This window comes from Equus quagga, chromosome 1 (genome assembly GCF_021613505.1).
Source record: "Equus quagga isolate Etosha38 chromosome 1, UCLA_HA_Equagga_1.0, whole genome shotgun sequence".
Lineage (NCBI taxonomy): Eukaryota > Metazoa > Chordata > Mammalia > Perissodactyla > Equidae > Equus > Equus quagga.
This window is the reverse complement of record NC_060267.1, coordinates 171,988,827-172,015,923: the sequence shown is the minus strand read 5'-3', so window position 1 is coordinate 172,015,923 and position 27,097 is coordinate 171,988,827. Positions and strand designations below refer to the sequence as shown.

At 36.3% G+C, this 27,097-nt stretch overlaps 1 protein-coding gene across 6 annotated transcripts in view; it reads left to right on the top strand.

Annotated features, from left to right (window-relative positions):
* Nucleotides 1-27,097, top strand: part of CEP70 (centrosomal protein 70) — a 58,957-nt gene that overhangs the window by 9,871 nt on the left and 21,989 nt on the right. For all 6 annotated transcript variants that reach the window (XM_046642189.1, XM_046642203.1, XM_046642197.1 and 3 more), the window contains exons 3-11: nt 8,146-8,269; nt 11,144-11,234; nt 11,342-11,465; nt 11,791-11,971; nt 16,934-17,103; nt 17,604-17,660; nt 21,693-21,780; nt 21,872-21,960; nt 23,496-23,570. In XM_046642189.1, the coding sequence (XP_046498145.1) occupies nt 8,183-8,269; nt 11,144-11,234; nt 11,342-11,465; nt 11,791-11,971; nt 16,934-17,103; nt 17,604-17,660; nt 21,693-21,780; nt 21,872-21,960; nt 23,496-23,570 (962 nt within the window). In that variant the 5' untranslated portion in view covers nt 8,146-8,182. The remainder of the gene's footprint in view (nt 1-8,145; nt 8,270-11,143; nt 11,235-11,341; nt 11,466-11,790; nt 11,972-16,933; nt 17,104-17,603; nt 17,661-21,692; nt 21,781-21,871; nt 21,961-23,495; nt 23,571-27,097) is intronic.

Below are 27,097 nucleotides of genomic sequence, written 5' to 3'. Positions count from 1 at the left end.
TAATATTAACTTTGATAATTGCCCATGTCATTTACCTTTACTGAGATCTTTATTTTTTCATATGACTTTGAGTTACTGTCTGATGTCCTTTCATTTCAACCTGCAGGACTCCCTTTAGCATTTCTTGCAGGGCAGGTCTAATGTTAATGAACTTCTTCAGCTTTTTTCCCTGGGAATGTCTTAATTTTTCCCTCACTTTTGAAGGACAATTTTGCCAGATTCTTGATTGACAGTTTCTTTCTTTTAGCATTTTGAATATATCATTCCACTACCTTCTGGCCTCCAAGTTTCTGACAAGAAATCTGCTTGTAATCTTATTGAAGGTTCTTTTTATGTGATATGTTACTTCTCACTTGCTGCTTTCAGGATTCTGTCTTTGTCTTTCAAAAGTTTGATTATAATATTTCTTGGTGTAGGGTTTTTGGGTTCATCTTTCTTGGAGTTTGCTGAACTTCTTGAATTTATATATTTGTGTCTTTCAACAAATTTGGGAAGTTCTCAACCATTGTCTCTTTAAATATTCTCTCTGCCACTCTTTCTCTCTTTTCTCCTTCTGGGACTCCCACAATTTGTATGTTGGCCTGCTTGATGGTGTCCCACAGGTCCTTTAGGCACTGTTCACTTTTCTTCAGTTTTTTTTCTTTCTCTTCCTTAGGCTTGATAATTTCCATTGTCCTATCTTCAAATTTACTATTTCTTTCTTTTTCCTGCTCAAATCTACCTTTGAATGCCTCTAGTGAATTTTTCATTTCAGTTATTGTGTTGTACTTTTCAGCTCCAGAATTTATTTTTGATTTCTTTGTAGGTTTTCCATTTCTTTATTGATATTTCCATTTTGTTCAATTTTTTTTAGTAGTAGAGTTCTTTTTTATAAAAATTATTTAATTATTTTATTGAGGTAATATTGGCTTTTAACATTATGTAATTTCAGGTGTACATTATCGTATATCAGTTTCTGTATAGACTGCATTGTGTTCACCACCAACAGTCTAGTTTTTATCTGTCACTATACATATGTGCCGCTTTACCCCTTTCAAGTTCCCCCCTCCCTCTCTGGTAACCACTAATCTGTTCTCCTTATCCATGTGTTTGTTTATCTTCCATGTATGAGTGAAATCATGTGGTGTTTTTCTTTCTCTGACTGGCTTGTTTCATTTAGCATAATACCCTCAAGGTCCATCCATGTTGTTGCAAATGGCACGATTTTGTCCCTTTTTTTTTTTTTCTGAGGAAGATTAGCCCTGAGCTAACATCTGTCACCAATCCTCCTCTTTTTGTTGAGAAAGACTGGCCCTGAGCTAACATCTGTGCCCATCTTCCTCTGCTTTATCTGTGGGATGCCTGCCATACCGTAACTTGACAGGTGATGCATGGGTCCTCCCCCAGGATCTGAACTGGTGAATCCTGGGCCGCTGAAGCAGACCATGCGAACTTAACTGCTGCACCACTGAGCTGGCCCCAAGATTTTGTCCTTTTTTATGACTGAGTAGTATTCCATTATAAATATAGGTACCACATCTTCTTTATCCACCCATCTGTTGATGGGCACTTGGGTTGCTTCCATCTCTTGGCTATTTTGAATAATGCTGTGATGAACATAGGGATGCATAAATCTCTTTGAATTGTTGATTTTGTGGTCTTTGGATAAGTAACCAGTAGTGGGATAGCTGGATTGCATGATATTTCTATTTTTAATTTTTTGAGAAATCTCCATACTGTTTTCCAGAGTGACTGCACCAGTTTGCATTCCCACCAGCTGTATATGAGTGTTCCCTTCTCCACATCCTCTCCAACATTTGTTATTTCTTGTTAATTATAGCCATTCTGACAGATGTGAGGTGATATCTCATTGTAGTTTAGTTTCCCTAGTAGTTTAGTGATGTTGAACATCTTTTTGTGTGTCTGTTGGCCATCTGTTTATCTTCTTTGGAAAAATGTCTGTTCATATCCTCTGCCCATTTTTTATCAGGTTTTTGTTTTTTTGTTGTTGAGTTGTATGAGTTCTTTATATATTTTAGAAATTAACCCCTTGTTGGATATATGATTTGCAAGTATTTTCTCCCTGTTGGTGGGTTGTCTTTTTGTTTTGCTCATGGTTTCCTTTGCCTTTCAGAAGCTTTTTACATATATTGTTTTCTTGATTTTCTCCATATCTTTCTTTAGTTCTTTGCACATCTTTAAGATGGTTGTTTTGAAGTCTTTGTCTAGTAGATCTGCCATTAGGTCTTTTTTTCAGGGATGGTTTCTGTTGATTTGGTTTTTTCCTTTGCATGGGCCATGCTTCCTGATTCTTTGTGTGCCTTGTTATTTTTTGTAAAAAACTGTATGTTTGAATCTAATAATGTGATGTCTGGAAATCACATTCTCCTTAACCAAGGTTTTCTGGGTTTTGTTTTGTTTATTTTATTTGTATTTTTTTTAATTGTTGTAGGCTGTCTCTGTGCTGAGGATCAGCCTGAAATGTAAACTTAAGGTCTTCTCAGGTCTTTTTCAGCCTGCACCTTTCCCTGGACATGTGCAGTGACTTTCTAATGCCTCATATATGCTTTTGCTTTTAAATGTCCTAGTCTTTAATGTCTGGCTCCTGAAAGGGGAAAAAGAGAAAAATGAAGGAGGGAAGAAAAGGATGATGGCTTGGAAGTCTCTGTAGCAAGAGTGGCAGGGGCTTATAACAATGGGGGTAGGTACAACAACGACCTCTGCCTCTTTCTCTGCTCCTCTGAGATCTAAAGCAGCAATCTGTGATCAGGTCACAGAACCCTGATATTTGGAGGACAGGTCCTTTTTGCTCACCCTGACACACAAACTGAGTGCAAGCTGCTCCTGGTATGCTGTGCACAGCTGTCTGCCATTGGGGTGGGTGTGGGGAACATGTAGCTGTTACTGTGCTAAGAGCTGAAATTGATCAAAATTAACTACAAATTCTCATTCAAGCCTTCCCTGGAATTTGAGAGCCTCAATAGACTCCAAGTTCCAACATAGTTACACGAGACAAATTCTAACAGTGCAATTGTTGTCTGGGTGGGGAGAGACATTCCTGGTGCTTCCTACTCTGCCATCTTCCCAGAATCCTCTCCTTCTGAACTTTTACAATGGGGTAGAATTCAGGAAAGCGTTTTGAAGTTCTCAGATTTTCCTCTTGTGTTGCTTTTATGTAGTGTTCCAAAATTTAGCAGTTTTCCAAAATTTCCTGGCTCTGTTACCCATCCTACCTTAGTCTCAACCTTGCCTTCCTCTCTCTTGTCTCTGTCTTGCTCAATTTTGACTTCATTCCCAGAAGTTTCTTCTCATTGTGAACCCTTCATGGAGCTCTAGCATGTCAATTTTGAGAGTTCATAGGCTTCCAGCATCTTCAGTCCTTACAGCAAGAGAGGGCAACACCCTTTCCAGTTTCACCTGCTGTTTTCATATTAGTGCGGTAGTGGATATTAGTGAATACCAACGATTGGGGAATCCTTCTGTCCTCATAACTGTGAGAATGCTGCCTGTGCTTTTGTTGTCTTCCTGCACAGATGCTGATACCCTATAGTTCTTGTTGCTATTAGTAATTTGCCCCATCCCCTTATATTTTGGTGTTTGTGGAAATAACTTGTCACTAAGTTTTAATATAAATATTGTTTTTTGGTTTTTGTCTTTGCTACCTTGTTGCTTCTGTTTTTATGTAGGAATTCAGAGATTTAAAAACTGCTGTCACCATGCCATCAATCCTTTTTTTATTCTTTCACTTTTACCATTCTATATGTTTATATTTTGCATGACTTTTTAATATTTTAGATGTCTTTTTTCCTTCAACCACATGAAATTTGATTTTATTAATCCAGCTTGACAGTCTTTCTCTTTTCACTGGAGCAATTGATCTGTTTGCATTTAATATAATTATTAATGTGAGTTTAACTCTGCTATATTACCATGTGTTTTCTCTTTGCTGAACCTGTTCCCTGTTTATTTTTCTCTCCTTTTGGATTCATTTTTATCCATCATCATGATTTCTTTTTCCCCTTTGTTAGTCAGGAAATGACGCACTTGTGTTGTCTTCTTTAGTGGTTATCCTGGAAATTCTCATGCATCCTTAATTTACAAAAGCCTGACATTAATAGATACCTTTACCTTCCTTCTGGATTATAAACAAAATTAGAACACTGTTACTCCATTTACCCTACTCCCAGCTAATTTATTTTTGTTATTGTGCATTTTAGTTATATTTTTTAAACTTCAAAAGATTATATTATTTTGTGTAGTCAGTGTGTGTTTACACTCACCCATTTCTTTGCTCTTTATTCATTTCTACATCTCTGCCTTTCTGTGACATCTTCTGCATGAAGTATCTCCTTTAGAATGTTTTATAGAACAGATCTGTCAGATTTGTTTTGTTTGTTTGAAAATATCTTACTTTTGCCTTTATTATTAATGGATATTTTCACTGGGTTTAGAATTTTATATTGGTGATTATTTTCTGTCAGCACATTGAAGATATTAGTCCATTATTAGTTTCCATTGTTATTGCTAAGAAGTTAGCTGACATTCCACCTGTTACTCCTTTGAAGATGATCTTTTGTCCTATGATTGCTTTTAAGATTTTCTCTCTGTTTTTGTTTTTCTATACATTAATATGATGTGTCTAGATGTGATTTTTTTTCTCTATTCTGTGCTTCTAGAATCTGTGGATTTGTGTCTTTCATTGGCTCTCAAAACTTCTTAGCCATTATATTTTTAAATGCTACTTTTGCTCCAGTCTTTTCTCTGTTTTTTGGATGCCAATTATACATGCATCCCTTCCATTTGTAGTAGAATTTCTTCCATGTTTTCCTGAATACAGTGTAGAGAACTAAAAAGGTGGATATCTCTTCCACCTTCCCTTCTAGTCATTTAATTTTTTCTTGTTCTTTCTAGTCTACTGTTAAGCCTGTGACTTGAGATGTTAATTTCAATTATTGTGATTTTTTTGCTATAAATTTTTAACTTATTCTTTTTCACACCTGTTCTGTCTCCTTTTCAGTTTATATTTCTCTGCCAAAAGTTTTAAGCTTTGATTTTTATTTCTTTGAACATTGTCAGCATGGTTGTTTTATGGTCTGTGCCTAATAATTACAATATCAAAAGTCTTTCTTTGTTGGTTGGTTTCTTTTGACTGTTGTTTCTATTCTCCTTTTATCTTGTTTCCTGTATACTTTGGTTATCTTTGACTGTTTGCTGCGTGTTGTATTTGAAACATTTTTTGGGGGGATAATTTGAGGCCTTTTTCCAGAGAAGGTTTCATTTGCTTCTGCCAGGCTCTTGGAAGCACTGTTATTATTTTTTTTATTATTAATGTTATGATAGATTACAACCTTGTGAGATTTCACTTGTACATTTTTGTTAGTCATGTTGTGGGTACACCACTTCCCCCTTTGGAAAGCACTGTTATTTTGAGACCTTCTTGAGATATTGGAATGCCCCCGAGGAGGGGAAGCCAGGGTTCAGTTCATGGGAGAGGTGGTTTACTTCTGGTTCACCCTTATCCTGAGAGCTGTAGCCCTCACAGGTAACAGGTAACAGACTGATCTTTAGCATGCATTTTCACAGCTCTTTCTTTGGATTTGGCAAATGCCTTAAGGGGAAAAATGAGTTCTCCTCCTCTCAACTTTTTGCCTGATAATTCCTCATTATCTTGTTAGTAAGAAAAACATTTTTTAATGCATTTTATTCAGCTTTCTTCATTGTCTTTAAAGGCAGAATTGCTTACTCTACCATTACAAAAAAGTAGGCTACTTATCTCATGGAATTTAGTCTTACCTAGACATATTTATATAAAACAACTTGTATCAGATAATCAGCAGAGTAATTTGTAGAAAAAGTCTAATATACAGTGGTATGGTTAGGTAAGGTCCATTTTGTTTAGCATACTTAGATATAACAACCACCACCAATTATCTATCAGTTTCTTTGTGCCAGGCACTTGTTTTAAGTACTTTCTGCATGTTGTCTGACTTAATTCAAGGTATGAGATGTAGCTATTACTATGTTTTCTCTTTTACAGATGGAGAAATCAAGGCTCAAAGATGTTAATGATTTTGTCCATGTTGCACATTTAATAAATGGTTAAGCTGGTAGTCAGTCACTCAGGCCATCGGAGTCTGAACTCTAAACCTCTCTACTTTACTCTTTATAGTGCTACAAGAGCACATAACGGGAGGACCTGATCTAGTCATGGTATTAGGGAGATTTCCCTTAAGAAGGAAATTTGAACCGAGATCTGAAGGTCAAGTATGAGTTAACTAAGTGAAGAAGAAGATAAGAGTCCCCAGGCCTTGAGCCTAGAGGGAGAAGACACTTTTGAAGATTTAGAAGAGCTCCAGTGTGGCTTTAGGGAGATTGTCAGAATATGTGGCTCCACACTCTTTGGTGGATTGTCTACCACCCTTATGTCTGGCCTACAGGGTGTATTTTTCCCACTTAAACACTCTGATTTGAAAGGCTGATTCTTGATGGTGATGCAGTAAGAACACAGTACCCCCTCTGAAGTATTCTTGCCAAAAACTACTGAACCTGAAGTTAATCGAGTTTCTACATATAGCCAGTTGACAAGAAATATAAGGGATGGAGAAATATGTTAAATGATAAGAATACAATAAGCCAAATCTGAAATGTGGGTAATTCTGCAAAACAGATGACTTGTTTTTTTAACAAATAAATGGCATGTTAAAGAAAAGGGTGGGGGAAGTGAGACTGTTATAAATTAAAGGAAACTTAAGAGTGCCGTGTGGACCTTGTTCGGATATTGATTTGAAAGGAAAAAAGTCATAAAAAGACATTTTAAAGACATTTGGGGGAAAATTGAACATGGACTAGATATTAAGTGATAGTAAGGAATTATTGTTAATTTTAGTGTGTGTGATAATAGGATTGAAGTTATGTTTAAAGAAAGTCTGTATTTGTTAGAGATGTGTACTGAAATATAAGTGGATGAGGAAGAACTGAAACTAAGGGAAGAATATTGTTTATCATTGAAGCTAGATTATAAATACATAGGCTCATTGTACTCTTTCTCTACTTCTGTGTATTTTTGAAAACTTCTAGATGAAAAGTTAAAAAACTAGCTGAAAGGTGGTAGCAGCTGATGTTTCCTGATATTTTCAAAAAGGATCTTTATTTAAAATAAAGGAGGCGGGATGAACATAGTGGGTGATTGAGTTGTTGAAAGGACCAAAATTTAAAGAGGAGAGAGTAGTCTATGATGCCAAGCAACAAAAATGGCAGAATTTGAGAATTTGTAACATGTTGTTAGATTTAGTTGAAAATAGATTGTTGGTGACTGCTAAATTGCTTAGTTGGATTTCACTGTCAGAAGCAGATACAGATGGGTGGAAGGGTGCTTTGGAAGAAATACTGAACTGGCAGCAAGGAGGCCTACTTCTAATCAATCCTGGGAAGATCATTTCTCTCTGCGTCTCAGATGGTTTTAGTATCTGATATATTGGTACAACTTTCCCTGCACTCTTTCCTGCCAGCTATGAATAGCTAGAGATTTCGGATTAAACAATTCCGAGGTCCTCTTGAGGTCTAAAATTCCGCGAAGCTAATGAATGTGTGTGATTGTGCCTCTGGAAAGGAGGAATTAGACCTATATATCATAGAATCCAAGGAAATATTTTCCTATAGAATGGCAGAATCTTAGATAACAAGAGCAAGTGATGGTAGGGTAGACTCAGTATAAACTTTTGTGTGTGCCAAACAGAATCGTTTGTTGCTGGCTTCTGATCTACTTAGAAATAAAGACCACTAAGAAAGTGGTACTCCATTCACCTTTCGAGTTAGTCCAGTGAATTGTTAGACTGACCTGTAACTTTGGGTCAGGCACGATTCTTTTGGTTTTTGGAAAGCAACTTCCAAAAGATAAGAGTTTATTTATTAGCATCATGTGCTTTTCTCATTATATACTTAAAATAAATAGTTTTCTATGTGTGTGTGTATGTGTGTAAAACCTCATAATGTTTTATTTCTAGAGAACGTTATAAGGTAGGTTTTATTCTAATCATTCTTAAAATCAGCTTTCTAAGAAGTCATAAAAGTTTTTACACAGGAGTGTCTTAAATTACCCAAAAGTAGTGGGTTCTTTTAAATATAATTTCCTTTAACACCTATTGTACTTTTTCATTTTTGATTTAGGGAACTCAAATTTTTTATTGCCACTCTACTTCTTTTGATGCTACGAAAGAAACTATTATCTCCAGCAGCCCCTAAAGCCCAGGAGACCAGTAAATCATCAGACAGACTCATGACTGAAAAACAGGTAAACTTGTAATATTTGAAGCCAGTGTTTCTCAAAGTATGTGCCAAAGAATACTACGTCTACTAAAGTAAAAAAACCTTATTTTAAAAGGATTTTTTAGTAAAATAATTTTGGGAAATGCTGGGTTAAAGACTATTAAATGATTTCATTATTTTAAAACTTCACAATACTGTCAGTCTCCAGAAGGATGCTTTAGTATACAGTATTTCCTACTTGTTTGACAAGCGCTGCAGCACAAACCAGTACCCTGCTTATCTGCGGTTTTACTTTCTGTGGTTTCAGTTACCCACAGTCAACCATGGTCCAAAAATATTAAATGGTAAATTCCAGAAATAAATAATTCATAAGTTTTAAATCGCACACCGTTCTGGGTGGCGTGATGAAATCTCGCTCTGTCCCACCTGGGATGGGAGTCACCCCTTCGTCCAGCGTATCCATGCTGTATATGCTGCCTGCCCATTAGTTAGTAGCCGTCTTGGTTATCAGATTGACTGTGGCACTATCACAGTGCTTGTGTTCAAGTAACCGTTATTTTACTTAATAATGGCCCCAAAGCCTAAGAATAGTGATACTGGCAATTTGGATATGAAAAAAAGTAGCCATAAAGTGCTTCCTTTAAGTGAAAAGGTGAAAGTTCTTGACTTAAGGAAAGAAAAAAAAATCGTATGCTGAGGTTGCCAAGATCTACGGTAACTTTTGCTACGGTATGTTGTTATAGTTGTTCTATTTTATTAGTAATTATTGTTGTTAACCTCTTACTGTTCCTAATTTATAAATTAATCATAGGCATGTGTATATAGGAAAAAACATACTATATATACAGTTTGGTACTATCTGGTTTCAGGCATCCACTCGAGGTCTCGGAACGTATCTCCCAAGGATAAGGGGGAAACGACCATACTTTGGAAAATGCCATTCTCACCTGTTTTCAGAATTTGCTAACAGGTTATTCTTTCTCTTAAAGCAGTTATAGAGGGGGCTGGCCCGGTGGCACAGCAGTTAAGTTCACATGTTCCACTTCTCAGCTGCCCGGGGTTCATCAGTTTGGAACCCGGGTGTGGACATGGCACCACTTGGCAAAAGCCATGCTGTGGTAGGTGTCCCATGTATAAAGTAGAGGAAGATGGGCATGAATGTTAGCTCAGGGCCAGTCTTACTCAGCAAAAAGAGGAGAATTGGTGGTAGATATTAGCTCAGGGCTAATCTTCCTCAAAAAACAAAAAAACAAAAAACCAAGAGGTGTCGGAGAACAATATGTATAATTTGATCATTCAAAATGTGTGACATTATTATTTACAGAGCATTTTGTTTTTATGAGTCATAGTAGATATCCACTGAGATACCCACACAGAACTTTTGGCTCCTAAAACAGATATCAGCAGTAATTTTAGTCCTGTGTCATTAAACTTTGTGACCAGAAGACCTAAAGTATAAATAAGGGAAAAGCTTCTGGGAGGGAGAAGTGTAGCAAGGATAAAGAAGGGGTAGAAAGTCAGCAGTCAAAAGGAAAGATTTATTTGGCGCTGCGAGTGTCATGAGCAATTTGTTCCTTTCTTGTCTTGGTAGATTCTTTAATGTCTGAGGGGCATTTGGGTGCGGAGAGTAATACCTTTTTTGTTTTTTTTAAAGATTGTATTTTTTTTTCCTTTTTCTCCCTAAAGCCCCCTGGTACATAGTTGTATATTCTTCGTTGTGGGTCCTTCTAGTTGTGGCATGTGGGACGCTGCCTCAGCGTGGTTTGATGAGCAGTGCCATGTCCGCGCCCAGGATTTGAACCAACGAAACACTGGGCCGCCTGCAGCAGAGCGCGTGAACTTAACCACTCAGCCATGGGGCCAGCCCCAAGAGAATAATACTTTAATTTGCACTTTGTCTATTGCCTATATTATTAATATTTAAACTGTTGTAATATTTACATACTATACTACTAATAAAAAAGTATTGTATAAATTATATATTTTTTCAAGCATTTAATCACTGAAAACTCACTCAAATTACCTTTTCACCAATGTACTTTAATGGCTTAAAAAGCAAGCAAAGCACTTCACACAGTGATTTCAAAATTGATTATTGTACTTACTTTAAAAGCCCATTATAAAACTATTAATATGATGGCTTTAAATGTGTCATTTTTTAAAATCATCTCTATTTCTATTCTTCTCTGTATTTTATGTTCTTATTAGTTTTTTCTTCCCATTGTTGTTTTTATTCACTTAATCTAGAGAGTTAGATTTCCCCTCTTGGGTTTATGGTGTAAATACATATTTAGAATCAGGGAGACAAAACTTGAGCGTGTCTTTCAGAGTGATTCCACCAGAATCAGTTACCTAGATGGACAGACTCCTTTGTAGAGGTGGGCCTTGTCTGTTATACAAGGACTGTCTAGATTATTGGCTTTGGCCGGTCAGATATGTTTTGATCTTTTTGTGACTCTAGTTATTGTTAAAGTGGCACTTGTTTCTGAGTGACTCACCTTTTCTTTACTATTCAATTAGTGTAACCTAATTTGTAGCTGTTTCTTTTTAGTGGAGCCTGGTCTGGATCAGTTAAATAAAAAACCCAAGGTCTGTTTGGTTCACTGAAATTACAAGGTGTTTTTGTTTTAATTTATCCCTTAAGGCCTATATATGAGTATTCTGGAAGTATATAATATAATTATTTGTGCTTATTTGCATCCTTTTTAGTCTGCTAATTTTGTTAGAAACAAATGTATTGTTTTAATTTTAATCATTATATGTGCATAATAAATTCACGTTAAAAAACTTTTGGAGAAAACGTTCTGTTATTCTGAAAACAAAGGAAATTATATACAAGAGAGTGTTTGTTCACTTTGTATCTTAAAGTTGATCCTTTTCTCTGTCCTTGTAATTGTAGCGGGAAGAAGCAGAATGGGAAAGCATAAATGTGCTCTTGATGACGCGTGGCTTAAAACCTTTGTCTCTAGTCCAAAGAACAGATCTTACAGGTAATAGATCCTATTCTTGCTGTTTATTGTAAAACGCCTTCTTTTGCTTTAAAAATTATTGCCTTACCTTTATTTTTAATATCTGTATTGCATTTCAAAAAATGTAGATCTCATCATTTTTGACAAACAGTCATCGAAAAGGATGAGACAGAATTTGAAAACGTTGGTGGAAGAAACAACACGTCAACAGAACATGATCCAGGAGCTCATAGAAACTAATCAGCAACTTAAGTATGAAAATGGAAAAAAAAAATCTCTTTTGAATTGTTTGTATACAGGATATGCTTTCTAAAAATAACCCTTGAAAAGAATCTTGCAATTTAATTTTCTGTTTTGATTAAATATTAAGTTAAAAAATATATTTAATAGGTAAATCTTTTGGTGATAGCTTAGCTTAGGTATGTAATGGTATCCTATACTGCTTCTATTGGTTTGTGTTATATGAAATTTTAAGAATGCAGAGAAATTTTAGAAATTTCATTTCGTTGTTAGATGGATATGTGTGTTGATGTGATTTATGCTTGTTAGTAAGGGAAGGGATTGTGTCTGTTATTAGAAATGAACTTCAGCTAGAACAAAGCCGAGCAGCAGACCAGGAACAACGAGCTAATGACTTGGAACAAATTTTGGAGAGTGTGAAATCCAAAATTGGTGAATTGGAGGATGAATCCCTTAATAGGGCTTGCCAGCAACAGAATAAAATAAAAGATCTTCAAATGGAGCATAAAGCTTTACAGGTACTGAGTTATGTATTTTCTTACATGATATATAGTACTAAAACAGCTCATCAAGGTCACAGGTTGTTAGATGGTTTTGTTTAAGCAACTTCCATGTTGCTTCATTCGATGATCCTTACCTTACTTGACCTATCACTGTTGCCTTCTTGAAATTCTTTCTTTGCTTGGTTCCAGAATATCCTTTCTTCTGGTTTGCCTCTAGCCCCATTGGCCATTCTTCAACTCCTTTGCTGGTTCTTCTTGTCTCCTTAACCTCTTAGTGTTGGGATTCCGTAGTACTCATTCCTTAGACCTTTTCTCTTTCCTATGTACTCTAACTCCCCTGGTGATGCTCTGTCTAATTCATAGCACCTAATTTAAATCTGTAGCCCAGACCTCTTCCTTTAATTCCAGACTCAATCCTGCAGCCTACTTGATATCTCTACTGGATGTCTAGTAGGCATCTAGAACTTTACACGTCTAAAACTGAGTTCCTGAATTTCCTCCCAAAACTTTCTTCTTTTAGTCTCCACTCTGATCCAAGTCACCTTCATTTCTCTTCTGCTTCTCTTTTGGTCTCCCTGCTTCCACCCTTGCCTTTTTCATTGTGCTTTCAGCATAGTAGCTTGAAACCCTCCAATGGCTTTTGTTTTTCTTTAGAGGAAAATCAAAAAGTCTTACCATGGCCTCCAAGGGTGTACATGATCTGGCCCCTGTCATCTTCTGACTTCATCCACTGTACCCCTTGCTTATTCTACTCCAGCCACACTGACATCCTTACTTTTCCTTGAACATTTTCCTCTAACATTCTCACTCGGAGCCTTTGTACATTTTGTTCTTTCTCTTTCCTCTGTCATGCATACTTTTCCCCAGATAGCTGCAGGGCTTGTTCCCTCTCTCCTTACTCATATGTCACCATCTCTCAGGGATTCTTTTCTCGACTACTTACGGTTGGCAGTCCTGTGCCCCACACATCATATTGCCTTCTCAGCTTTATATTTTATCTATAGTTCTTACCACCATCTAACATGTTAACAAACTATATGTACTTTATTTGTTTTGTTTGTATATGTCCCTGTGTTAGAATGCATTTTCCATGAGGGTAGATATTTTTGTTATTTTGTTTAGGGCTGAAAGAGTGCCTACATTAGTATTAGTACTGGATGCCTAATAAATATTTGAATTATTGAGTTAAATTTTCCCAATATTTGTATGGCATATGCATGTGATTACAAGTTGTTTTGTTACTTTTCTTTTTATAGAAATAGCAGTATTCTAACATTGAATACTTGATTTCCTAATTTTAAAAAAACCCTTATTTTAAAATTTGGGTGTTTATTGTGATTAAAAGAAATAAATATTTTATAGTGATAACAAATGTTTAGTTGTATGTAATATTACAGATCCTTACAAACATCATATCATTATAAACATTATCTTATTTTAAAGTGGTTTTGTTGGCCCAAATCTGTATGTACCTATTGCACACAGGAGTTCAGGCTGCCTAAAAGGGACCAGTACTCATCAGGCCAGGGGGTCTGGGTGTCCCCTCAGTTGATGCTGGCAGCTCTGAAATGATCAGATGAGTTAATTCCAGGGGGTCAGAGAGAATCAACTAGAGATACTCGGGAATTCTGGTGTAAGGATGGAGGCAGCTGGTGTTCTGCACACATTTAGGCTATCAGCGTGGGGTAGGCAGTGCTGCATCTGCTGGTGTTGATCATGGCTCCAAAGAAGACACTATCATTCTTTGATGGCCAACTCTGTTTCTAATACTCATCAGTCAACAAAATCCTCTACCATTAGAATATTCTGTTTTTGGGTTGGCTTTGTTAGGTTTCTTTCCTCATCAATGATACATTATAAAATCTCTATAAAGGGAGGGAAGATTTTGGAAATATTTCTCTATCAGTTCGATTTTGACCTTGCTCTCAGATATAGGGCATGTGGAAACCTGAAGACCTTTAAGTCATCAACTTGTTGATGTGAGAAAGCAGCCACCAGGAGTGGTAAAGGCACTGGGTCCTTGGCTCACAGAGGAAATTGAGGGCAGGGGAGACTAGTGTTCTTTTTTTAGAAAGATATCTATTTATCTTTTCAAAGAGGTTGATATATAAATAATTACGAAGTTAAATTATTAGAATATAAGACATCAATTTATCAGGATTTTAGGCACTTCAAAAAACAGATGCTTGAGGGTTCATTGGCAAGGGGTGGTTTGAGTGGAGTGACATATATTTTCTATCAAGTAGTTCCATCTGTCATAAATCACTTATGGTGCTATTAGCTTTTTGTTTCAGGTCCCAGCAGTTTGTTATGTAGCTTACAAATTGGTCCAGAGGAGCTCTCATGTTCCAATCTGCAATGGAGGAGGACAGACAGAATTAGCATTGGGGTGTGGACACCTGGTGTTGGGGAAGGCTGTCTGTGCTAATTTGATCAATTGAAATTATTTGTTTTTAAGTCCTTAAAGGGTACTTTCTATAGTGTCAACAAAAATTGGCAAACCCAAGAAATTGCTGCCCCTCAGTGTTTATCTATTGTCCTGTTCCATTACAGACCTGCTCTGCATTCTATTCCATACTAGTCAGTCTGTGCTTTCTTAGGGAAAATGGAAGAACAATTATTTCACAGTTTTTTGGCATTTGGTTGTTTCCAATTTTAGAATGATTTATTGCTGCATGTTTTGCAATTGAGAGAAAGGAAACATTGATTTTGTAGGTATGTGGCAAAGAGGTCCAGGAAGTCAACAGACATTTGATAATAGTATATTGAAAGTTTGCTGGAGAAATGCAGAAATCAAAAGACAACATTCTATTTGCAGTTTCTGTGTTCTGTAGTGCGGTTTCTTTTTCTGTGCTTAGACCAGTGTATTGGCTTCTTTGGAAATAGTTTTCTAAACTTTTATGTAGCTCTTTAGTTTAAGTCAGTGTGATCTGTATCAGGATGTAGTTCTCCTCTTCTTTGCAAAAACGTTAGTGATCTTCATAGTGAATATATGGATCAAGAAGTTGATTTGTACTGTTCTTTTAGTGGTTACCTCAAAGATTAAAATATGCATTCTTGACTTCTCAAAATCTAATGTTACTTTGTCATTTTTACCTTATTCCATGACAGTGCAATAATTCTAAAACAAGTTTGCCACTCCCCAACTTATAGTATTGTTGTGTATTTTAATTCCATATTTATTTTTATTCTCTCTATATAGATTTATTTACTACTGAAAATTGAAATAACCCAAAATATTTCCTTTCTATTATTTCATTTATTCTAACAGGTTTTTTTTGTGTGGAATCTTGAGGGTTTTCTGCATATAAGATCATATCATCTGCAAACAGAGATGATTTTACTTCTTCATTTCCAATTTGGACGTCTTTTATTTCTCTTTCTTGCCTAATTGCTCTGGCTAGGACTTCCACTACTATGTGGAATACAAGTGGCGAATGCAGGCCTCTTTGCCTTGTTCCTGATCTTAGAGGAAACACTTTCAGTCTTTCACCATTGAGTATGATGTTCACTGTGGATTGTTCACATGTGGCTTTTATTGTGTTGAGGTAGTTTCCTTCTGTTCCTAGTTTGTTGAGTGTTTTTATCATGAAAGGGTGTGGATTTTGTCAAATACTTTTTCTGCATCAATTGAGATTATCATATGGTTTTTCTTCCTTCATTCTGTTAATGTGGTGTATTTCATTGATCATCTTTGATATGTTGAACCATTCTTGCATTCCAGGAATAAATCTTACTTGGTCATGGTGTATAATCCTTGAATATGCTGCTGAATTTGATTTGCTAGTATTTTGTTGAGGATTTTTTGCATCAGTGTTTATAAGGGGTTTATAAGGGATGTGGTTTGTGGTTCTTTTTTTTTGTGTCATTTGGCTTTGGTATCAAGGGTAATGTTGGCCTCATAGAATGACTTAGGAGAGATACAATTCATTCTTGTATATTGCTCTTATACCTCCAACCTTACAAAACTCAATTATTAGGTGTAGTTTCACAGCTAATTTATAGATAGAGGTGGACCTGGGACCCATGTCACTTGGCTGTAGAGCTCCTGCCGGGCTTTCAGGATGAGACTGAGGCAGAGAATCAATTCTGGGTGTAGCCTGTGGTTACTGAGAGATGGTATGGTACCAGAAGCTGAGTCCCCTTTTCCCCTGAGGGTCTCCAAGTCTCAGCAAACTTGACACTATGGACAGATGAACATGTGCCTAGACATGGCGTCCTTTTCTGAAAGTGATGTGTCTTAGTAATGTGCAGGCCAGATGGGGATAGGATTTCTCACTGAGCTTTATAAAAAGTATATTCATAATAAGAGTGATGGTGCGATTGATAGTGAGCATTCAAAGGACACTGAGGGATAGAATCTAGGGAATAAGCTAGGGAATAAAGGAAAAGCCAGGCTAGTGTTATTTCCCTGAAGACAAGGAAGAGGGTATCCAAGATTTATGTTCCTTTGTATAGATCTTGGGATATATATTGTTTGTTAATAACTGCCTGGCTAGAGACTTACTCTGAGTTTTCAGTCTCCCATATTGCATGAATGCCTAAGTTGATTAAACCATCTGTAATCTTAAGTTATCATTGATCACTTAAGAATCTTAATTTTCATTCCTGGTTCTTTTTAACATCCTTAATATTGGTCCCTTCCTGGTTATTGTTTTCATCTAAACCTTATACATAAACTTATGTCAGTTTTATGGAGATTCTTGAGTTCCCTTACTTATTCTGAAACCTTGAATGCATGCAGTTATCAGCTATATTTTTCTCATTTTACACCTATTTTACTTGTTACATTTTTTGTATTTATCACATATTAATGTTCCTGGAGCTGGCACTCATTTAAAAACAGGCTCAATATTGAAGTTCTTGAAAGAAGCAGATTGATAGAAACTGCGAAGATGGCTTTGTGTACAGTATTGTTAGGAGAGTGTGTCCTAGAGGTGCATATCCTAATTATGTTTTTTGAAAAATTCCTTATAGGCAAAATGTCACCATTATAAGAAAAAACGAATGGAGCAACAAGAGACTATTGCTTCTTTGCAAAAGGATATCTGTAGATTAACAAAGGAGGAAGAAGAGCGCATTGTCACTCAAAACAGGGTGTTTGCTTCTCTCTGCAAGAGAGTTCCTCATACCGTCTTGGATAGACAGTAATGTTTGCTACATAAATTGATACGTAGCTAGAAATACAAATTTACATGACTTCTTCTAATCCTTCATCATTTTCTTTAGTATGGATGTGTTGTTATTTACTTAAATTTTCCCTTGTTGGAGAATATTTAGATTGTTTCCAGGTTTGCAGTCTTATAGATAATGCTGCAATAAACAGCTTTGTTGTTCTTGAGTTAGAACCTTGGCAGATATTATCGTGGGAGTGATTGCTAGAGGTAGAAATGTTGGGACAAGGAGAATATGCATTTAATATCTTGAGGTATAATGTTTGCGGTTATTTTAAAATCTTTCCTTTGAAATTAATATAAAATATATGGCTTAGTATAATACTTGCTTCTGGCAAAAATCACTTAAATTTTTTATAAACTTGCTAGATAACCTGTATGTTTATCATTGTAATTTGAAATTTTGCAGAGAGAATAGGAAATGCTCCAACATCACATTTTGAAAATAATTTAGTTTATCTTCTGTTTTCTAGGTTGCTTTGCCTAATTGATTACTATGAATCTAAAATTAGAAGATTTCATGAACAGAGGTATGACTAATCCTGTATTACAAACTTTAAAGTTATTTTCCAATCACGAATCAGACCAAAAGTTTTTAAAAGCCTTTTGAGACTTTAAATATGCTTTGGAAATCTACCTAATATGTAACTGTGAATTCCTTTCTTTATATAGATCTTGAAGACTATGTTTTACCACTTATATTAAAATGTGTTGTTGCATTTATATTAAAATGTGTATGTTTAATAATCACCAAAGTATTGGTCACAGAAGAAATAGTATTTACTTTTTATTTTGATGAAGGGTTATAGTTTGTTCTACTGAAGTCATCTAGCCGTTGGATAGTTACTCAGTGTATCCACGAAGTGTGTAGGATTAAATTAGCTGCCTACCTAAGAGAAACCTAATTAGTATACAGATTTATGGAATAAAGATAAAATGTCATAGTGAAAAATCATGCAATAGAGTAAAACACACTTGTTACCTCTGATTAAAGAAATAAGGATGAAGATTAAAATAATGGTCTTTGGCTAACCTAAAATAGCTGAAGGATATCTAAGGCCAAATAATCCAAAATGCTTTAATGTGAGGTCATTAAAACAGTAGCTGTTCTGTTTCATTGTTCGTATATGGAACAGTTATAAAGACTTATCTGAGCACCTACTGTGAGCCGTGTTCTGTTTTAGGTACTGAGGATATCATAAAAACAAAGCAGATGAATTCTCCGCTTTCATTAAGTGTACATTCTAATATTCTTGCCTCATGAATAATAATGACTTTCCAGAAACCCAGCAAGACCAGTAGCAGACTGTGCTGGTTGTTGATTCATTCTAGCGTCTTGGGGACTCTTAAAAAAAGGAGAGCAGGGTGGAGGGAAGAAGGGAAGAAAGAAGTGAAAAAGGGAGGAAGGGAAGATGAAAGAACAACTAATGACAGAGCAACTTCTTTCTTGATTCTATTCAGAAAGCAGCATTGTATCAGGGAAGTTCAGGGCCTTTCTGATTTCCAGATGGAACTGTGTATGTTAGGTGGTAGCTGAGGTGTTAGATTCTGTAGAGAGAGGACAAAGTTTTGGATATGGTCCTTACCTTCTAGGAGTTTACAGTCTAGTAAGGAAGATCAAATGTAAACACATTAATAATTAAGAAAAATAATATGAGGTTAAAAAACACTAATATGTAATATCACAATAGAGTAATTACTAAAAGTTGTACAGACAGTAATATAGGAGTTTGGAAGAGGAACACATTAGTTTTGTTTGGAGTGACCAGGGTAGCCTTTACAAAGCAGGTGGGGGTTGTGCTTGAGTTTGAAGGGTAAGTAAAATTTGGGAAAGCAGAAAGGCGAAAAAAAAAAAAAAGCCATTTTAGACTGCTTAGATGCTATGAACAAAAGTGTATTGATATAAAAGTGTAGACTTTTTTTATGGTGCTGTAATTAAGCCAGTTTGGCTGGAGTCCAAGGGATTTGTTGGCATCTTCATAAATAGAGGTGGTAATCTGTGGAGAGCAGTCGTTCACATGCTGGACCAAAAGTAAGCTATAAATGAACAAGAAGACGTCATTTGTCTTGGAAAGAAAGAAGGCACTTTTTCCTTTAATACAGAAAAGCTGGGTGATGGGGTTATAGGCACATGTGTATTTGTCAGGATTCTCAAGAGAAGCAGAACCAATAGGATGTACATTTATATAGAGAGAGAGATTTAATTTAAAGGAATTGGTTCATGCAGTCGTGAGGCTGGCAACTCTGAAATGTGTGAGGCAGGCCTGCAGGCTGGAGACCCGGGGAAGAGTGGATGTTGCAGTGTTGGAGCTGAAGGCAGTCTGGAGGCAGAATACCTTCCTTCTCCGGAGTCTCAGGCTTTGCTCTTAAGGCCTTTAACTAATTGCATGAGGCTCACCACATTGTGTAGGTAATCTGCTTTATTCAAAGTCTGTTGATTTAAATGTTAATCACTTCTGAAAAATACCTCACAGCTATATCTAGACTGCTGTTTTATCAAACAGCTGGGCACCACAACCTAGCCAAGATGATGCTAAAATGAACAACACAGTATATAAGAGTAAAGAGAAGGAAAATGAATTTTATGGCTTGAGAGGTTGCAAACTCTTATGCTCACAGAATCAAGAAAATAATGAAAATGAGTGAAGCAGGTTAGGTGGGGTCTGTGGCAAATTGGAGAGCTGTGTACCGTCTGTCCATCTGTCTTAAGGGGGTGGTTACTATGTACTCTAGCCAGTTGATGCCATGCAAGGATGTGAGCCCCAGATTTCCACTACAGATCCGTGACAACCAATGCAACACCACTAGCTGCAACGGCCTCAATCCTTTCATCATTTGTTTTCAGAGACCCCATGTGTACAACTTCAGAGGCAACCTCTCACACCACACTGCACAGGACAGACTTCAGTGATGCTATGCTAAACTTCTCTACTCTCACTAAAAATCCCACTCTCTCTCCTCATCACCTGGATCAGCAGTCAGCAAACTCCTGTGGGCTACATCTAGCCACGTTTTATGGAACACAACCATGCCAATTTATTTGCATATCATCTATGGCTGAGTTCGTGCTATAACAGCAGCACTGAGTAGTTGCAAGAGACTATACAACCTAAAATATTTACTGTTTGGCCGTTTACAGAAAAAATTTTGCCAACCCTTGAATCTAGATTAAAATTCACAAAAGTTGCAACTGATACTCAGTTAACTGGTCTAGCTGAAGAGCTAAAGTGAAATACTTTGGCCTGTACAAGCTATGCTCAAGTCAGATATTTGGATTGGATATCTCTCATTAAGGGAGAAGGAGATAGGAAGAAAAATAGGAGCTGGTATCCCTGAAAGCTCAAGAACTTTTTAATTTTATAAAGTCCAATTTATCTGTGTTTTCTTTTGTCACTTTTCACCCAACAGCTTTTTCATTTTGTTCTGCAGCAAATTACAATAGCATTCATTAGGAAATTTGTGACATACCTTTTTTCAGTGTCTTTTCTTTAGTGTCCCTGTTGTTGTTGTCTCAGATGTTATCTCCACTTGATTCTGTTAAAAATCTGTCCATATTTATTTTTTTAACTAGGAAAAATAGTTTTGTTTTTATAATTAAAGTAATAAATATATCGATTTAATTATCAATTATGATTATATAGGTTTCACCATAGACTCAGTACCAGAATAAACACATTACAATTTTATATTGGTGTGTAGGGGGAAAAAATCATTCCAGGTGAATCAATCTGTTGACACTGCCAGCCTGGTGGTGTCTTTTTGGTTAGTACTACAGACCACGCATGCACCCAGTGCCCAGTAGGCTACAGCAGTAATACCTTAATGTGATGCAACAAAGTGGAATATAGTCTTGAACAATAAAGTTGTGTTTAACAAAAAACTATTTTACATTGCTTCAGTTTTTAAATTTTAATTTTAATTAAAATTAAATTAAAAGTTTAGTTCTTCAGTCGCATTAGCCATATTTCAAGTGCTCATTAGTCATGTGTAGCTAATGTCTTTTATTTATTTTTAACACCAATCCTGTGAGGTGGATGTGACATATTATCTCTGTTTGACAGATGAGAACACAAATTCTGACAGATTGACCTACAGAGATAACACAACTGGTTAATGGTGGTGTCAAGACTTGAATTGGGACTGTTGAATCTGTTGCCTTGTCCACTTAGATTCTGCATTTTTTCCTGTAGGTTTTTTTGGTGACCTAAAAGTACTAGAAGGATAAAACAACATACGTTGTTTGTTTATTCGTTCAACAAGTGTTTTTTCACCCCTTCTCATGCCCCATACTCTTCTAGGCAGTGAGATATAATGGTGAACAAGACAAAGTTCTGGTCCACATGGATCTTAAACATTGTAGTTAAGATGAAAGTGAACAGATATATACTATAATATTAGGTAATAGTATGTTCTAATACCATTCTCTATGAGAACAAGTAGGAAATTTGGCTTCAATTTAATAGGTTATCAAACTCTTATTGGATTGATTTAATTTGTTAACCAGGTTTTTTCTTTGAAGATAGATTTTTCATAAGAAGTACATTGCATATATCTTTTCATAGGCGGTATAAAGAAGATGAAAGTCAGTCAGAAGAAGAAAAAGACTACAGAAGTCTGGATGCTTCAGCAACCTACAAAGGCCTTCTAATGGTATGGGGACTGCATGACCAATAAATGCTTTTTTATAAAGTAAAATAATCTCCCAGGAAAGTTAATTGTTTTTCTGTGAAATGTGTTGCAGTCATTGCAGAATGAACTCAAAGAATCGAAATCCAAGCTTGATGTACTTTTAAGTGAAAAGCTGAATCTCCAAAAAGATTTGGAAAGCAGGTGAGAGAAACTTCAGTCATTTTTATTTAGTTTTTGGAAAGTAAACACATACTGGAGTTTGGAATGTTAAATGAATCATTCTAGCCCCTTTACTCTAAAACTAATCTTGGGAACCTCATACTCTTATAATTGTTTTAGTCAGTTGTCTCTCATACGATGGAAGGAACAAGAAAATATAGGTAGGCAAGGGAAATGAGAAAATAGGAGTCCACATTAAAGAAGATAAAACTGGGTAGGAACTCAGAGTATATTCAGTCTTATACTAGCAGGTTTCCAATTCCCAAATTACTTTAAAATGACTTGTTATTTCATCTTATCTCTGTGTTGTGGGAGAAGAAAACTAAAAGGTTTAAATGGCATACAATAGAAAAGTATACAGTGGTCTCCCCTTATCCTCAGGGGATACATTCCAAGACCCCCAGTGGATGCCTGAAACTGTGGCTAGTACCGAACTGATACTGCAACAGTTGATCTGATAACCCAGATGGCTACTAAGTGACTAACGGGATGGAGGTATGAGGGGGTGGGGTATATAGCATGGATACGCTGGACAAAGGGATGATTTACAGCCCAGGTGGGACGGAGCGGAACAGCACAAGATTTCATCACACCATTCAGAACGATGAGCAGTTTAAAACTTATGAATTGTTTCTTTCTAGAGTTTTCCATCTAGTATTTTTGGACCTCGGTTGACGGCAGTTGACCGCAGATAACTGAAACTGTGGAAGGTGAAACCACAGATAAGGGGGGACTACTGTATTTATATACAGCATACTGCCACAAAAGGATGACGTTCTAGATGTTGGCAGTGAGTAATACGGAGTGAACATTGTCGAGACTTTTTTCATTCAATAAATATTTGTTTACCTATTATCACTTAGACACTGTCCTTGGCTCTGGTGTAATAGAATGACCAAAACAAATACCTTGTTCTCACAAGGCTTATACTTTAATGGAGAGACACTGATATCTACAGTACAAACCATTTATATAAAGTTTAAAAACCTGCCACATAATATGTAAATTTATGGTTATATAGGTATGTAGTAAAAATTTTAAAACGTGCATGGGAATAATGAACACTGAATCTGGGATAGTGGTTACCTGTAGTACGGTAAGGAGAGGAATGACATTAATGAGGGACATATGTGGAGTTTTAAGTATATGTATAATGTTTAAGTTAAAAAAAGATTTGAAACATCTGTTAATATTCAACTTTGCTGAAGCTGAGTGGTGGACACACCACTGTTTGTTTTTCTATTCTCTATTCTCGTCTGTATATTTGAAATATTTCACTATAAAAACAAGTAATAGATTTACAACAGTAAAAACAGGTAAAAAATTTTGAACAGGGACTACACAGAAGAAGAAATCCGATGGCTAATAAACACCTGACTAGCAGTCATGAAATATTTTAAGAATTTTAATAAGCATGTTTGTGACAAGTATTAAGATATACTGTATTGTTTACTATTCAATATATTATAATTTTTTTCAAAAAATTGAATGCATTCAACATGATTTATTTTCTGCAGGCCCACACAGCATGAATTACGACTTTATAAACAACAGGTGAAGAAACTGGAGAAAGCCCTTAAGAAAAACATCAAGTAATTATATTTTACCAAAGTTACAAATTTATTAGGGTTTTGTATTTTATTATTTTTATTACCTATCAGCTTACCTTATGATGGTGGGGAAATGGCATTAAAAGGAATATTTCTGGCTTCACAGTTTAAAAACAGTTTCTACTGTGTTGGGTTTGGCTATATATTTGTCTTAAATGAGCACATGAAAAAGGTAGTTGCCTGATGTAAGGAAGGGCAAAGGTTTTAACTAGAAAATTGTCTTTGGAAGTCATGGAGGAATTGCAAGAGAATCATTGAAATTAGAGATGATAGGGGCCAGCCCCGTGGCCAGGTGGTTAAGTTTGCGCTCCCTGCTTCGGTGGCCCAGGGTTTCACTGGTTCGGATCTTGGGCACAGACACGGCACCGCTCGTCAGGCCACGTTGAGGCAGCATCCCACATGCCGCAACTAGAAGGACCCACAACTAAACATATATAACTATGTACCGGGGGAGCTTCGGGGAGAAAAAAGAAAAATAAAATCTTAAAAAAAAAAGAGAGAAATTAGAGATAACAAGCACCAAATTTTTGTTGATGGTAGTCATGACCTGAATAGTGTATAACCTCGTCACACTTTAAGAGTTCCAGAACGAATGCAGTGAGCCATTCATATCCGCCACTGGTACCTTCTTGACTTTGAAAAGTACATACTCAGAGGAGTTTCAAAAAGTTGGTCCTCAAATAGTGATAGTATCCCATGAATATTATCTATGCGTGCTCTTCAATTCAAGGGAATGGGGCGTGAAGTGCTATGGGGAGCACTGGGGTGAAATATTTTGAAAACTGTATGAGTTAATATATGCATTAGATGTATTAAATCAGTTATATTAGCATATATGGATTCAATTTTCAGTGACAGCTGCGTTTCCTCCTTCCATTGCAACATATGCCACAGTGCAAAGCAAGTATTCTGGACATCCAGGAATTACATGTTGAGTTAAATGAAGATAGTAGGGAAGGAAAACTAATAAAGAAAAGAAAAGTGGAAGGTTTGGAAAGGCTACATTTATTCATTCAATTAATATTTTTTCTCTTCCAACTATTGCTTGACATTTTGGGTATCTCTAGTACCTCCTACTATCTGGTTGGCATTCTGGGTACTGGAATTACAGTGGTAAACCAAGTAGAAAAGGTCCCTGCCCTCATGGAGATTATGTGAAGGGAGAAGGACAGTGAAAAAATAAATAAGACAATTTTGATATAATATAAATACTAAATGTAAAATAGTGTGAGTTGCTATTGTGTGAATTTGGACAAGAGGTGGCGGTGACGTGGTCACAGGTTGCAGACGTGGAGGTGGTGAGAAGTCTTTGGAATGTCGGAGGTAGAACTGATGGGACTTAATGATGGATTGGAAATAGGCCGCTGGGGGTGGGGAGAATCAAGACTCCTAAATTTTAGGCCTGAATAGCTAGGTAATTGTTGGTCCATTAACTGAGATGGGAAATTGGTTGTGAAGCAGCTGGCAAAAGGAGGATGCAGAGGGGTAGAAAGTCAGAGGAGAAAGCATCAGGAGGAATAACATTTCCTCAGCCCTCTTAAGGCCCCTGGCTAGGCCTGAAAATTAAACTGACGATGAGAGATTAACAGGAGAAAAACATACAAATTTATTTAATATAAGTTTTATGTGACATGGGAAAAAACATACAAATTTATTTAATATAAGTTTTATGTGACGTGGGAGCCTTCATAAGGAAATGAAGACCTGAAGAAACAGTTAAGCCTGAGCGTTTTTATCCTGGGTTTGATGAAGAGTGGAAAGTTGTGAAAAAACGTGATAGGACAAAAGGGTATGAGCTAAGGGCGGTAAACTGGGGGAAATGTGGATTCCTCTTGGCGTCCCTTTGTCTTCAGAGATAAAGATGCTCCTTTCTTCCGGGTACAGGGAGGGCACCTGTCACGTGAGGGTCTTAGGATCAGCTTCAGGAGAGGAGTAGGAGGAAGTCAGAGAGTCCTTCCTGCACCTGCCATTTCTTAAATTCCTTCAGCTTAAAACATTTCTTACGTCAAAGTGGCATATTTTGGAGTGGCGTATCCAGATCCCCTTCAAAGAAATCTTGTTGACTTCAAGGCAAATATGTTAGTGAAGTTCGACACACATATGCTCTTATATGTGTATGCACTTACATATGTATGTATGCACATAGATATACATATATGTGCATGCACTTATAAATACGTAGAGAGACACAGTCAGTCCTCATTATTTTCAGATTCCGTATTTGTGAATTTGCCTACCTGTTGAAATGTATTTTTAATCCCAAAATCAATACTTGCCTCATTTTTGCAGTCATTCATGGGCATGCCCAACACACACATTTCCAGCTGTTGACCAGGGTGATGCTCTACCCTCTTGTTTCACCTCTCACACTATAAACAAGCATCCTTTTTTTTTTCTTATAGTACTACTTTTTTTTTTTGCACTTTTTGTTAGTGATTTCTAACAAGATGGCCCCAAGCATAGTGTTGAAGTGCTGTCTAGTGTTCCTACACACAAGAAGGCTATGTGCCTTACAGAGAGAATGCATGTCTTAGATAGACTTCTTTAAGGCATGAGTTATAGTGCTCTTAGCCATGAATTCAATGTTAACGAATCAACAATATTAAATAAAGTGTCTTTAAATATTAACACACGTAAAACAAGGTTATATATTGATCAGTTGAGGAAAATGTGAACAGAGGCATGCAGGAACCTGACTGTGGTTCCGTAGGAGCAGCGGTTCCATCTTCACTAATTCAGTGTTTATGGTGATTTTATAGAACATAACTACCACCAATAATGAGAATTGACCGTATATTTATTTTCTGTTGGGCTCTGGTCTTTAGATTGACTTTTCACTATTAGCCTTTAAGATTATGTTTCAGAACCCAACCCTGTTATATTTTCTGCTGACTTTTGACAAAATTATTTGTTTATAAGTTTTGTCTAAAAACTTAAATTTTTAGAAATTTAAATTTGGAATTAAAAAAAATCTATTGTTTTTTATGTTTGGAGCTTTTGTAGTATCTAGATATGGAAACAGAGAATTAGGAATGTTAGGTAACTTGCCCACATCACACAGGAAGAACTCGGAAAGAAGTCAGGTCTGTACCCAATCATTCTGACTCCAGAGCTCACAGTTTTAACCATCACGTTAATAATTAGACCCAAACAAGACACCCAGTGAAGACAAATTTTTTTAAGGTAAAACTGTAGAAATTTTTATTATCTACAGTAGCAGAAATAGAATATATTTTTCAAAGAACTAGTGATATTGGGGAAATAATTTAAAATAAAATCTCTGTCAACCCAGAAACCCTCTACATATGTAGAAAAAAAAAAGAAGCAGTTTTATTACTGAATAAACATTCAGCTAGACTGTGATGTGCATTATGGGCAATCTGCTAAAGACAGTGAAAAGACAGAAAGAAATCTCACCTTTAATATAGACAGGCAGACTCAACCGATTACATACATGTGAATTGTCTTTATCTAAAGGAAAAATAAAACTTCTCATATCTTTGTCAAAG